The 15017-nt window shown below is 41.7% G+C and overlaps 1 protein-coding gene across 1 annotated transcript; it reads right to left on the reverse strand.

Annotated features, from left to right (window-relative positions):
• Positions 1-11810: 11810 nt before the first annotated feature.
• SLITRK2 (SLIT and NTRK like family member 2) lies at positions 11811-14384 on the reverse strand. The gene has a single exon (XM_009480718.2). The coding sequence runs from the start codon at positions 14382-14384 to the stop codon at positions 11811-11813; it is 2574 nt and encodes an 857-aa protein (XP_009478993.2).
• Between the last annotated feature and the right edge of the window lie 633 nt (positions 14385-15017).

Consider the following 15017-nt stretch of genomic DNA (forward strand, 5'->3'; position numbering starts at 1 on the left):
TACAGTACCATGTTTTGGAGTATCAACAGAGGAGGAGACCTAAATTATTTAGTCGTCCCCAATGTCTGCCATCCCATGGGAAACAATACTTAGCTAATAACATGGTATTGGCAACATGTTTTCCTCCACAGGGGTTGGGGACTGCATTCAGGATAATGTCTGTTCATCCAGCAGAACTTCACCCCATGTCTCCTCCCATATCTTCAAACTCAGTGGCAAAGTGGCAAAGTGGGAGTCTTATTTGTTAGGCCAGTCAGGTCCCTTAAAAAGAAGGCAGTGCCAGATTTTGCTTCCCATGTTTATATGTACCCTATGCACAGTGTGACAGTGGGTAAATTTGGGAGAACTCCAACTTGGCATGAGTAATAATTAAAAAAAAAACCAAACCCTTTGGAAACTGGGAGACCTCTGATTTGTGCTCTTCTGATGGCAGCAGTATCTGTTGTCACAGACAGAGCATCAACAGCTACCATTCAAGGGGCTGTACTCTGGAATGTCAGTTTGTATCTTAGTGGCTCCACCAGTGGATTCCTGTTAGACCACCAACACCAAGTACTTCCTCTCATATAACCATTTTAATATTTATCTTCCTCTGTGCCCTTGCTGAGACATCTCATTTATTTTATCTTTTCTTTAATAACAGTGACAGCTTATTCAGTGCAATGAGATTAGGAGGGTCGGGGCAGACTCCTAGGACTCTCTCGAGGAGAGTTGTGTGTGCTGTTCATGCTTTTCCAGTCAGCTGAAACACAGAGCACTCCAGATTGAATTTCTTAGCCCTGGGACTTCTACCAGTCCATTGGATTTCTTACCAAATTGGCCAAATTTAAGAGAATGTACACAGCTTTGGATGGGTAGACATCAACCCAGTGCAACCGGCTGAATGTATATGCCCTGCAAGCAGTTCCTGGGGAAGCAAAAAGGTCAGGTGCCCGCTGTCTGGTCTGGTTATGTCAAAGCCCACCAAAGCCTGACTGTGGAATGTGGGACAGCACATCATGCTGGAGGAGTCTGTCTCCATGTGTGAGTGAGGGAGTCCCTCCTAGGAGAGCAGTGCTGTCTTCTTTGTGGCCATGACCTTCTGTTTGGGGCTGTGCTTTTGTGTCTCTGTTGCAGTTCAACTTCTGTCCCTTACTTCCTTTTGCAGAAGCAGCCTGGCCCTTACTCAGCCTGATTGCTCAGCCCAGAGGAGGTAAAATTCAATTTATCATATCAATTAATTCAATTAATAGGCAAAATTCAACAGATGGAGAACTAGCATTGCAATCAACATTGCAATCCATGTTGCTAAATGGAGTTACTTCAGCTAAGGGTATAGCCCCTTTTATTTCCACATTCATATTTTATTAATTTGAAAGAAACTGTTACGGGTATTATTAAATTGGAATCTCACATAATGGCAAGTGTTCTGGAAAGATGCTGGCAAAGCTTGCAAAGTTTTGTTAAATTTGCTCAAAGCTTTCACAGCCTTCTGTGTGGCTTTTTCACAAAGCTAAACTTAGAGGATTAACACCACTCTCCTCATGGTACTCTGTTTACCAAGGGAATGCTGGTCAAAGGGAGAAAAGTGGACAACTTCAGACTTTTCATGTCAGTGCTACTTACAGAACAAATATTCATTGGCAGAATAAGAGCCTGAAGAAGAAGAAAAGAAGCTTTCTAGCTATTGTGCAATAAATCAAAAGGTTCCAGTGAATTTCTTTGAGTGTTAGCAAAACTGCTTAATCTAGGATTTCAAAGGGTGATCAAAACTATTTTCAATTATTCCTGACTTGCACTTGTATCGTTCCAGACTGAGCTAAGTCTTTTTCCCTAGTACATTCCTTTATTTAAAGACAATAGAAAGAAAAGAAAGAAGTGAGTTTCAATGATCAGAATCCCAATGTGTGGGAAATATGACTTCAGTTCTTCCTCTGGAAAGTCTGAATAAGACCAAATAATTACAAGTTTTTTGCTAATAAAAAGCAGACAAAAAAAGAAGCAATAACAGAACATCTTCAGAAATTGGATTGTCGTTATCTGTAATAATACAGGGAGCTTATCTATTGTGAAAATAGCAAGCTTGGTTCTAATGTGGCACAAATATTTGCATGATAATAAGGTTATATATTTTAGATAAAGACAATGTATTGCTCACAAAGAAGAAACAGCTGTGGCCATCCTTGGGAAAACATGACTTTCTAAATGTGACTTTGTGCATGTCCCAAGACTCTACAGCTAGTTTTCTTTGAAAGTACTTTTACTGTTACAGTGCAGTTGCCATTGATTACAGACTCGCATCCAAAGCCTGAGGGTGGCATCAAATTGTATTGGTTCTAAAGCAGTGAAATTGAAGTGAACAACATACTGCATCACTTATAGTGCTGATCCATTATTGGTATATGTTGATTGCTTAGGTTAAGAGGTCTACAAAACAAAGTGGCTGCATCCTCAGCTACTGTAAGCCATTACAGGGATGTTTATGGAAATAAACACTATTTACAGCAGCTGAGGATCTGGATACCCTTACTTAAATAATAACCTCTGTTATTATTAGGATAGAAAAGTTAACGCTTAAAATCTCTGAGATAAACACATTAAAAGGATCATTGAATGTTTACATTCCTTGATCTAGACTTTTCCCAGAACTTAAAGAGAACAAGTCTTTGGAAGGACTATTTGAACTACTGCTTTTGATGTACTTTTGCTGGTCCAGGACAGATGGTTTACACTGCACTACTAGAAATATTTTGTGGTGTATCATGTATCTTATGTTCTATATAAATAGCCTCTAAAGAACTGCCAGTTATCTAGAAGTTTAAAATTGTGCATGGGATCAGAGCACTTACCACATCCAACCAAAAAAAGCCCCATGTCATTTACAGTCTAGAAACCAGGAACAATAGTTCATGTGTCCCACTTTATGAATCGGCACGGAAAGTGAGACCATCAGTCTTAGCACTCTCAAAATTTAGATGGGCACAAAATCTAAACCTAAACCACAATAACATGTCTAACCAGTGAATGAATTTTAGTCAGTTAATCAAAAGCCAATTTAAAAGTGGAGGTGAAATTGTGGCTCCATTGCATTGAATGGATATGCTGCCACAGATTCTTGTAGCTTGTAGTCCTACATTTACAAATCAGCTCTCTGTTGCATGGAAGCATCCGCAGATTGCTAGGCATGACTTGTCCACATAAGTTCTGGAAGACTGTCTGTGGAAAACGGTGGGCTTTCCAACACAAGTAGTTGGATTTTACAGTATGTAGCTGGGATGTAATATGGAAAAATATGCCCGCACTCTGCATTCAATGGACAAGAGAATTATTACAGGAACTATGGAGTAGAAAAAAGGAGAGGTTACAGAGTACAGGGAAGAGAGAGAAAAGGGAAGTTGAATGAATTTCTTTCTCTCCCCAGAGTGCCAGGTTCTTATTTCAGCAGCTGTCTGCCACTCAGAGCCTCTTTTGGCTCACTTACTAGCATAAAAGCTGTCTGCAGTAGCCAAACTGTCTTCATGCAGGAAAAAGGTGAATAGAAAATAACTGGTATGCCAAGAACTATTGTTGAAAGGATTCTATAGGGCAGAAGACAGACACGGTGATTCAACTCAGCCAGAGAGGGAAAATGTATGAGATGGTATACTGTGCATTTTCAACAGTTCAAAAACAAACTGTAGTTCTTTTTTTCCCATTTCATTCTATGTATGTCATCTCCTTTTACGAGACAGTATTTTTTCCCTGTACAAGGTAATCTTCATAGTCTGTTTTTAACTGTAAAAACAGAAAACCAAACTAAATCTGAAATGTACACACCACATTCTTAGATCAGAATAACATATGCTACAGAAAGAAGCAGTAGACTATTGCTGTATTTGGATGAAGCTATAAAGGCATAAGCACTGGCTTTGAAAAACAATTATACTTAACATTTCTCATCAGTAAATCTCACTAGACTAAGGCAGAAAGTATCATCCTCCTCATTTAATGATGCAGAAATTAAAGCATGGGGACACAGGTATGCCTTGTGCAAGGTCACTGGCAGAACTAAAAAGAGAACACTAATTCCTCAATTCCCAGCAAATGAACTCTTAACTAGGCCCACTGCCTCCCTACCTAGAGCAAATAAATAAATAAATACAATAGTATAAACAAAGTCCTTGGTGGTTCAATTTTAGGCATTAACTATGAATTACCCATTAGGACTCTACAGCTAGGAATTATTCCCATGCATTATTTGGAGAACAACGAGAAGCCATGGAAAACATAAGCCACTGGCAAACAAATTTGTAAACATTGCATTATGGAAAAGAAGGCCACATTAATAAATAAGAATTACCCACTCAGTTCTGGTTAAGTAGCTTATGAGTTAAATGTGATGGTAAATATGGTCTCGGACAACACAAGCTAAAAACTACACCACTAATTAAAGTGTGAACTGTAGCATTAAGCATTTTCCCCACTCTCGTCTTTTCACATGAGCCATACTTATGTCTGAATTGCAGTAAGTCTGGTATAACCTTAAGGCTGGGATTTTTCAACTGTCCAAGAGAATTGCCTGTCCAGTTTCCTTAGCCATTAGGAAAGCAGTCTGTGTAACATTTCCCTTTAGAAGTTCCACAAAAAATAGGCATTTATGTAAGCTCTTTGAATTATGAGTGCTGAAGTCCGTAGCTTTCTGGCAGTCTCCTTTTAACATCTTGACAATTAAGACAATTATAATCTACCTTCACCCTCCCCCCCCCCTTTTTTTTTCCCCCACTATCTTGCAGATGTGATGGGAACAGTAAAGCTTTGGTAAAGCTTTGCTCACTTGAGTGGATCACTGAGTTTCTGAAACTCTTTTGAGCGGCTCAAGTCTCAGCTGCCCTGGTACTTGAGGGACTTGGCTACTTTTGAAAGAAGATAAAGGAAAAACAAGGACTTAGCTGAACATATTCCATTTGCCCTCCATAGCAAGAATACAGTCAGGAATAATCAAGAATTAAAGTTTAGCAGAGATATAATAAACTTGAGATTCCAAGCAAAACCTCACCCTCCAAGGAGCAGGAGAGGTGATAGCAGTTAAGATTTTGGCCACATTTTAAGCCAAAAGATCATATCATGGAGTACTCAAACATTACTGAAAATCTGATACTTAGTGCCTCAGGTATAAACTTGGAGTAAGCTGACTTTAGATTTATGTGAACGAGCGTGCAGTCTGGAAAACTCCCAAATGGCATTTTAAGTAATGGTAAAAGGACATAACCATTTTTCTCTCTCCTTTGCCACTCACACTTCGGTGAGTTCAGTGACTGCCAATATTTGGTGAGATTCTTGTCACTGGTGCCAATCCCACGGGGACTCCACTGGAGCCCCTCAGGTGTAAAGCTAACAAAGGTACTCTGCATCTACACCTGAATCACTTGGATTTGACTGTACCCTGAAACCTTTAAAAGCCTCTGTGGCAGCTTTCCCTCTGTATTATATTGTTTGTTCTTTTGTGACTAGAAGAGAATTTCATGTTGTCATAACATTTTCACGGTTCTCTCAAAATTTTCTGTTCATTTTAGCTGTCCAGATAAGATACTGGCATGGACCAAGTCAGTAACAAATCCCTGGGGAGAAGGAAAAACGTTTATAGCATGGGAAAAAACTGCCCAAACTCCAATTCCTCTGCCTCTCAGATGAGAGGCTCTCAGACAAAAATCAAGATGTCTTAAAATAGACTCTGTCATATTATCACTGATCTCAAGGGGGCTTCTTTTCCATGCTTTTGTATGGAAATAAGTCTCATCTCAAGAGGAGATAACTGCAACAGGTCTATATACATTAGCTGTGCCTCTTCCAATGCAGACAGCATTCTTAAAATGGCTGTACTGCCTCCTACTCAGAAGATAATTGGTGCCTAACACTTCTGGCTCTGGGGAGCAATGCACATGCAGGGCGAGAAAAGAAGATACAAGGAATCTGTGTTGCTAAGATGCAAATCTATAGTTGTTCTGTCACCATAAAGAATCCTGACATTGTATTGCAGACACTTTGTAATGTTGGTGTAATTTCTGTTATACTGCAAATACGGATTTACATTACCTCAATTTCTAAGTGGTAGTGCCACCTTCCTTTTTAAGATCAGCAACAATGTTTTGCATTGCTCGTTTTCTAACTACTGATCTGAACACTGCTGAAAAGTTATTTTTTACAAAGGACCTTACAAGTTAAAAGACTACGGCATTAATTACACAAATGGTTAGTTCATTGTATTTTTAAAAGTAGAGATAAAAAAGATTCAGAAATGCTGCAACTAGCTCTAGTCTTCCAAATTTCACCTTGCTTTCTTTTTCAAGCATAGTGCATTACCAGTGGTAATAACAGATGCATGCACAAATAGGGTAACAATCAGAGATGAGAACCAAATTCTGAACACTTAAACTACCTGAACATCCTTAAAGGTAATGGAGGTGCATCTGGCCTCTAATTTCATCCTTCCAAATGTTTAACAGCATGTAACAAAAGCCGCTGTTGTACTCAAATGGAGGCCCTCTGTGTTTATGATCGCAGGAAGAAAACCAGTTTTATGACGTCTTGTTTTTCAAACTTCACTCATACTCTTGAGTCTATTTGGTCTTTAGAATGACTGCATCTCCGATTGCAGCTCCAACATTTCTTTCATTCAAAATGATCTATTCATCTCTATTCACAAACATGTCAATCTACTGGTTCAAAAAATCCAACCAAACCTCCGATAACAAAAAACAACAAAAAACTTCTCATTAATCCACCTCCCTCATTAGCTAGGATTAAAAACCTTAGTCAAAATGATTGGCCTTGTGCCCAGAGAAGCTATGAGATCAATAATCCAAACAGACTTAATGATCCTTTTACAGAAGAATAACTTTTGTACTTCTCCTACAGAACACTTTGAAAAAGTGAAGGGAAAAATACAAGAAATGTCACATCATCTGCGTAAGTTAATTATCTGTTGGTTTGGAGTTGTACAGTTGGGGGAGGGACTTCGCGAAATAGTTTTTTTTTTCTTCTCTCTCTGTTAAATGACATTTACTGTCTGCAAAAACAGTAATATGAAAAATCACAAACTGTATCAGTGATTAGCCTGTAAAAGCCTAAGAAGTTTCATTAACATTTGCAGTATCTCATTTCACTCATGAGCAGTTTAAAATTATGGCATTTGTATTCCTATAGAAGATCAGTATCCTTTAAGACTTTTATTTAGGCAATTTAACTTGTTGGTATCCTTATTTTGACACTACTAATTACAGCTTCTAACTTTAAAAAGCTGAATTTTTATTTTACAAACTCAAGTGTTGATGGGAAGAAAAAGAAAACCAAACTAAACCCTACTGTACAGTTCTCTATCAGCACAAGAAGGTGTTACAAAAAGCCACTGCCTTGGACCAAAGGAGGCTATAAACTCCATGGGGAACATTTCTCTCGTGGACAGAATGGAAATGTCTTGGGGTAGAGACTGGCAGATACTCAGCAGAGCATGTATGTTGAACATCGGTGTGCTAGAAAATGATTAGGCTGGGCTGACTGCAGCTATGTGGGAATTAGCTATCTAATCAGTGCTCATCATCTATCCTCTCTACAGTTACTGGAAAAAAGCAGGCATATCTGTAGCCCAATTCATGCCATATATTTTGGGAGGGTATAAATCACCTTTGAATGGCCTGGTGTTTGCTATTTACTCTAGAGACCCTACACAACCAGCTTGAGTCTTAAATTTTAGTGGCTAATTTTGGCAAGATTAACCCATGCTGAAGGCAACTCGCTGAAATTACAGCAAAGTGTGCTGTGATGCCAGTAGTTTTCAAATAGCTCATCCATTTGTTCTTACTCAGAAATGCTCCTTGCATAGCCAGGGTAGGCACACGGGAAATCCTGTGTGGAAGCTGAAATGCTATTTGATCTTATACTGCTCTCCTCTGCTCAAGTAGTGGATGAGGGAACAGCTATGCAGACCTTCCTCCAGCGTGGTCCCCCGAATACCGCTGGGATCAGGTGTCTCATTTCACATGGGGCTACTCAGCAATGTCACAGGAGGAGGTAAAGGCTGAGCTCTCAGTGGAGCAGAGACATCAATTCCCTTCAAGGCTGAAACAGGTCCTCCAGAGCTTAGCTAGGGAAGAAAAGGAGAGCTCCAGGGGACAGATATGAGGGGAAAGGATGGGGCATTACACTGTGAGGGCTTGGGAAGCAGATAATGGCGGTGAGGTAGGAAAGGAGCAAATGCTGGAACCTGAAAGGATGAAATCTGATGGAAGAGAGACTGCAGAAAGTAGGACTACCGACAGGCATTTGGAGTGGCTCTGCAGCAGACTTCAGAACCCAGATAGAAAGTACAAACCCTTTTGCAAAAACCAGCATTTGATTTGCAGGGAAAAAAAGGCAGGGCAATTAACCTGTCATCCTCTGGGTGCATTCTGTTGCTAGCAAAGCCACAGCATCGTCCCAGGAGACAGATGGCTGCCCAGGAACTGTAGGGCAATCTGGGCACAGGAGTGTAAGGTTAGCATCTCTCTCCATTTTGCCATTAAAGTTCCTTATTGAAATCCAGTTTCTAAGATCATTGATGAACTTGACTTCATGCTTACACAGAAAGATCTCTTCAAAAAGTTATTCATGCATTGGAAGTGTACTGCCCCACATTTTCACTGGAGATAACTGCATACTTTTAACAGTGCTTCAGTCTGCACTGTTGTTTCTGTAAAGGTCATTATGTCCACTTTTCACAAAAGAAAACTTATGAAGAAAGAAAACTATTTTCATCCCATTTTTCTAAGGAAAAACATACTTTGCTAACCTGGTTACATAATTTTCACAGTTCAACTTTTCAAACTATGAAGGAAAATTTTTTCAGACTCATTATCAAGCTACTATTCAAGCAAGCAGCTCTCCCCTAACAAGCAGCAGCTTCCAGGGCTACACAGCTAAAGAAACGTACAGACCTTCTACACAGCAGCTGCCGACACACTTTCCCTGTTAAACAAATCTCTTTAAGCGTAACTGAAAAAAATCTCCCTCGCTCTCACCTAGGCACACTACGAAAAGAATTGCTTAAGAGCTGTCATCTGAAGGGTATAAAAACAAACCTAAAAGATCCACAGCAATAATGATTTTTAAGTTGGTACTGGTGATGCAAAATAAAATCTAGTCACTAAATAAAACCTAAGGAAATGTAAAGCAACAGCAACCTCTGTAAAATATGGCTGTGCTACCAAAGCAAACATGTTAAGGCAGTCTGAGACTGAAACGGTAAAAATAAACAAGATAAAGTTACTAAAAGAATTAATTCCCTATCTCTGCTGTTTGCAAACATTTTTGTAGGAAAAAATTAGCATTTTTCTGAGCAAAAACCTGTAATTGGTTCTGGTTCACTAAAGAATAACAAATAATAATATCCTACCCGCTAGAGTGACAGATATAACATGGTACTTCTTTTGCAGGCAATACTAAAATCATACCTAGAAAGAGTTAATAACTTTACTTTAAAATAATACTTATACTTTTCTTAGGGTTTCAGCAATAAATGCTTTTAATTACGCAGGGAAAGGAGCCATAAGAAGACAATCACTACTGGAAGCTTTCAAACAAGTACCTCACTCAAAGATGGATCCTATTCCGGTCAAATGTTCCAAGTTCAACTAATGTGATACCATTTCGCCGCCTCCTTGAAGTGAGACCATTTTGAAGACTGATTCTTCAGTGGTTCATTGTAGCACTTCAGTTTTAAACCTGATCTAATGAACAGCCATAGATGCTATGGACTCTAAACATAAAGAATTGACATGTTAGCATATTAATGTACTCAGATGTCACATAAATCATTAGAATGACCCAAGATATCTGGCAATATACATGCAAAGCCTCTTTAGCTCTTAAATATAAAGCACCTTCCTTTTGGCAAAGTCCTGATTAGAACAACGTTGATTGCGGTTATTTATAGCTCAAATGCTATAGCTGAAAATTTCTCAAAGTTGTAGATACTGTGTTATTAACTATAGTAAAGCTCTAAAAACCAGTCAGCAGAGGCCACTTCAATCTCCGCATGATAATAAAGGATTATTATGTGCAGTAACCTATTTATGAAAAGGAAACAGTGTGCTTCTTTCAGACTCCATCAATTGCTTTAATAAGGAATTGAAAAGCCTGGCCTACTTTATATGCAGATCACCATCCCAGTTGCATAAGGATTTACAATAGACAAAACAAAACTGTTTTTGTTGTAAATAAGGGCTGTTTGTTTAAATCGCACAATAATGTTTGCATCTAAAAATTATTTAGAAGCTAATAAGGCTTAATAAAGTTTGACTGTATACTTGTTAATAAAAATGGTTTCAGTATTCTCCAGGAAGGAAATGTAAATTGAAGGTGATAGCATAAAGCTCGAAGTAAAACAGGCCTGAGTTAATGGGAAAGGAGAAGACATTGCGTTTGTTCACTGACAGGCTTAAGAAAACCAATGTTGAGAATGGAATTCAGTTAACTTAAACCATTTTACAAAATTTAAGATAATTAACAGTAGTTTTCTTTAGTAGATTAGAATTACTGCAGTATTACTTTTGCTTTAGAGACTGAAAACTTGACACAGCTCAGACTACTAAAGTTAGTGTGATGCACATACTGGTCTCTGCCACCTTGATTTGGATGACTCTGGAGACCCAGGTTCAAATTTTACCTTTGGCATTGGTTCATTTGCCTGTACGTTAATAAATTTAATGACGTGTGGGATGACCCCTGCTGGTGTCCCTGCTTATTAAAAAAATTTGTATCTGGCAGGAAAAGGACATGTTAATTTCAGTCCAAAAAAGTTACAAATATAAACTTTGTCATAAAACGTATAAAAATACCTAATTTAATGCATAAATCTTATGCGTAATGTTCTCTTAAGTATGAAAATAATCTTAAACCACTGAACATTACTGTGTTAGCGCTGCAATGCAATGTATTAAGAAGGACATTAATTGTTCAGTTCACTATGATACTGTGTTAAACATCTTTTATTAATGAGCTGTTACTCCCAGCTGAGGCATTTGATAACCTCTAGTCCATTACTAAATCCTCTCAGTTGATTTCAGTGAATCACTCTAAACAAACCCAGAGGGAAAAAATAGCCCAATAATTTACATTTGAGTCTGTAAGGTCCTAGAACTAGATTCGTTTAAAGAAGGGCAGCTTTCCTATAAATCAAACCTTCTGATTTAATGCAGCTGACATATAGATCTATTTTACAATTTTTTTTTAATTTCAAAAATACAACACATTAAAATAGGTTCAATTTATCAAAGCTAAGAGCAACAATTAAGTAATAATGTACTTAAAGTGCAAAGGCACTTTAACACAAAAAAGTGACGCCCAGTGGCTATACTTGGTAATTGAAACAGCAGTACTGTATATTATTATTTACAAAAAGAAAGTCATAGTCCAGGAAAAAAGATCTTTGGAGATCTTCTACATAATACATTAAGTTTCCACTTTGAAATGAAAAGAAAAAAAAAAAACAACAGAAAACCCAAAGACCACCTTCCTCATTTCCTTCCAAATCAAAAAGAATTATGCGAGATCGATTACAGAAACATACATTTGCAGTGACAGTTCCTACAGAAGGGTCAAAAGGAGAGAGATGTAGAAATAACTTAAAGGGAACGTTGCAAAAGCAACACCGTATCCCCGCTATGCTGCAAGGGTTCCATTCTCTCTCCCACCCTCCCTAATTCAAAAAGTGGAAATGTTGGGAGTGCGGCAGATGACATCAGCACTGAGTTCAGATTGAATCAAATGTGATGTTCTGAGCTCATTTAAAAATTTCCCTTTGTCTCCCACCTCCCCCCTCACAACTGACTGATTGCAGTTTGTTTTTCCAGAACTTCGAGGTAGTCTGGTTCTGTTTGTAGCTTTCCTTGGAGTAAAGGATGCTCGGGTTTAGACTGTTCTGCAAAGTATTTCCTGGGAGTTCCATATAAAACAGTTTTATTTATCCTGTCCTGGTTTTGGCGTCTTGATTCATATGAAGGGGCAAACTGCCTTTTGGGTAAGGTGCAAAAGTTATAATGAACTAATCCTCCGGTGGGGAGTTCCTTGACCCTTTCTGCAATATTTTGATACAGAAGCTCTGGTTCCCTTGGCGAGGATTGCTTTTCCAGTAATTCAGCTGCACTGATTGTAAATGCAAGACTGGTGGGGTCTTCCTTTTTGTGGTCAAGATTGCTATAGCTAAACTCATGGAGATTCCTGTAATAGGCAACTGGATCCCCTTCCTTTTGCATGTAGATTGGGTTTTGGCACATCTGTCCAACAGGAGGGGGAATGTAGTTATAAACATGTCCTTCCGTTTTATCGTGGGTCTCAGTGTTGTAAGACCCGTACTGGAGCTGGAATGAACTTATATCTAAGTTGTTTGTGCTGCTGGGCATGCTTTGCACCCCCTTCCGGCGCTTAAGGACAAAGACAAACAGGCCTGCCCCGAAACAGACTGACAAAATAAACACAACCAGCAAGCCTAAAATTAAGACAGACAGTGGAACTTCAGTGTGTATTTCTGGGTAGGAGCTGGGTGAGACACCAAGGAGATGGGGTGTATCTGTGTTCTGATTCATGGAGAAGAGAGAAGAATCTGACAAGTTGGGATTCTCTGGGCAGATGGCTTCTTTGCTCAGGAATTTCAGATGCTCTCCAGAGTGCTTGTTGGGGGACTCGCATATGACTTCGTTGATAACTACGGGGGGATTTGACTGCTGGCTGTTCTGGTCAGTGACTTGCTCTATCCAGTTCCTCAGCCCCAGGATGTCACATGTGCAGTCCCAAGGGTTCTCCTGGAGGTCAATCTGAATTAGAGCTGAGAGCTGGTCCAAGACTCCTCTCACAGGCAGGTGCGAGAAATGGTTGTTTCTAAGGTTGAGCCTGGTGAGGGAAGTGCCACCAAAGACGTTGTCAGGCAAGGATCTGAGCAGGTTGTTATTGAGAAATAACAGGTGAAGATTACTCAGAGCATCAAAGGTGCGTGGCAGGATCTCCTTAATGACATTGTACTCTAGGTAGAGATATTGCAGGCTGCGCAGCCCGTCGAACATAGATGGGTACAGAATCTCTAGGTAGTTGCCATTAAGATAAAGTCTACGTAAACTTGTGAGGTTTGTAAAGGCACCTTCTTGTATCACTGCAATTCTGTTATTTCCTAGATGTAACAAATCCAGAGAGCTGTACTCTACGAGATCGGTTCTATAAATGATTTGCAGATAGTTACTGGTAAGGTAAAGTTTCTTTGGACTGGGCGGCCTAGGGTGGAGATCGGAGATGTTACTTATCTTTTTCTCTTGGCAGTTCACATTTAAGCCATTGTCTGAGCTCTGTGAAGTACAGATGCAGCCAGCTGGGCAGGTGATGGGCACAGGAGACTTTGTCTGGTAAACCATGATAGGTCCGAATATTTGTCTGTCTTTCGACACAGTGACACGGGGTGTGGGGCGGTTCCTGGTTTTGGGTGGCCGGCTGGCTTTTGGGGCTCTGGTAGGATTGATGGCAGAGTTGGCTGTGGGTGATAGCCTTGAGATGTGTGGATCTGAAAGGACAGGGTGTTTCTCCCTCTGGTTTGACTCACTGGAGCTTTTCCTAGGGCAGAGATCTTGCCTGGTGAGCTGGGTCACATCTTTCCCATGAAGCCTGAAGGGGGTTTCACAGACTATCTCGCCCACGAACACGGTGATGGTGTCTAGCCAGGCCTTGAGCGGCAGCAAGTCGCAGGTGCAATTCCAAGGGTTTTCTTCCAGCTGGATTTCCATGATGCCTCCAATGTGCTCCAGCACACCAGCAAAAGGCATCATCTTCAGCCGGTTCCCCCGCAGGTCCAGGTGAGTGAGGAGCACGAAGCGGAAGACATTGCTGGGCAGGGACAGCAGGAGATTGTCATTGAGAATCAGCACCTTGAGCTTGTTTAGTTTGCTGAAGGCCCCCGCCTCAATGGCACTGATGTAATTATAATCGGCCTGCAAGTACTCCAGACTCTCCAAGCCCAGGAACGTGTCCTCCTTCAGCACTTCCAGCTTGTTGTTATTCAGGTGCAGCCTCTTGAGGGTACGGAGGCCGCTGAAGGCCCCTGTGCGGATCTCCTGCATGTCGTTGTTGCCCAAGTGGAGGGTCACGGCGTTGGAGTAGTTGACGAACTCATTGGGGAACAGGCGGGTCAGCGCATTCCCGTTGAGAAACAGCTGGTAGATCTTGGATGGTGGCGGCAGGAGGAGGCTGACGGTTGTAAATCCTTTGTTTTCGCAATTAATGTTCAGCACATTCTCCTTCTCCTCGCAAGGGCAGCGGCTCTTGCTGCAAATGTCTTTGGCAGGTTTGCGACTCTCCGTCCGCGAGATCCCAGCCACTGTTAACAAACTGAGCAACCAAACACCCTTCAGCATCTTTATGCGCCGTCGATCCCTGCTTCAGTACCTACAGTCAAACCTTTTAAGGCAGGTAAGGAGAGAAAGAAGAAATCCCCAGTGAAAACGGCCAGGAGCAGAGACTACAAGGGCAGGGCAAAGCGGGTTGCAAGGCTGGGGGGGAGGCGGGCGGCAGCGCCTTGCAGAACTCCTCAGAAATCCCCCCTCCTCCACCCCTCCTTTTCCCCTCGGAAAGCGCCTGCGGAGCTGCGGGGGGGGAAGCCCCGTCGGGAAGCTCTCCGAAAACCGGGGTCCCCGGCGCTGACCCCGCCCGTCCCTTCCGCCCGCCGCCGCCTCCCCCTCGGCGGCCGCCAGCAGAGCGGCTCCGTCCCCTCCGGCCGCGCCGTGCCCGGCCCGGGGCAGCCCCCGCTCCCGGCTCCCCTTCGCTCTCAGCGTTTAAAACCGGGCCGGGGAGGCGGGGAGAGGGGGGGAATAAATGATCGCCCACCCTCGCTGCCCCCCGCCCGGCGGCAGCGCGCCGCCGAACCGCGCCCCCCGAGCCTCCCCCCGGCGCCGCTCGGCTCGTACCTGCTCTCGGGGCGGCCGAGGGGGCAGCGGGGGCAGCAGGGGCAGGGGCCGCCGCCGAGCGCCGCGCCCCGGGAGCCAGGCGCC

The sequence above is a fragment of the Pelecanus crispus genome, chromosome 13 (assembly GCF_030463565.1).
Source record: "Pelecanus crispus isolate bPelCri1 chromosome 13, bPelCri1.pri, whole genome shotgun sequence".
Taxonomy (NCBI): domain Eukaryota; kingdom Metazoa; phylum Chordata; class Aves; order Pelecaniformes; family Pelecanidae; genus Pelecanus; species Pelecanus crispus.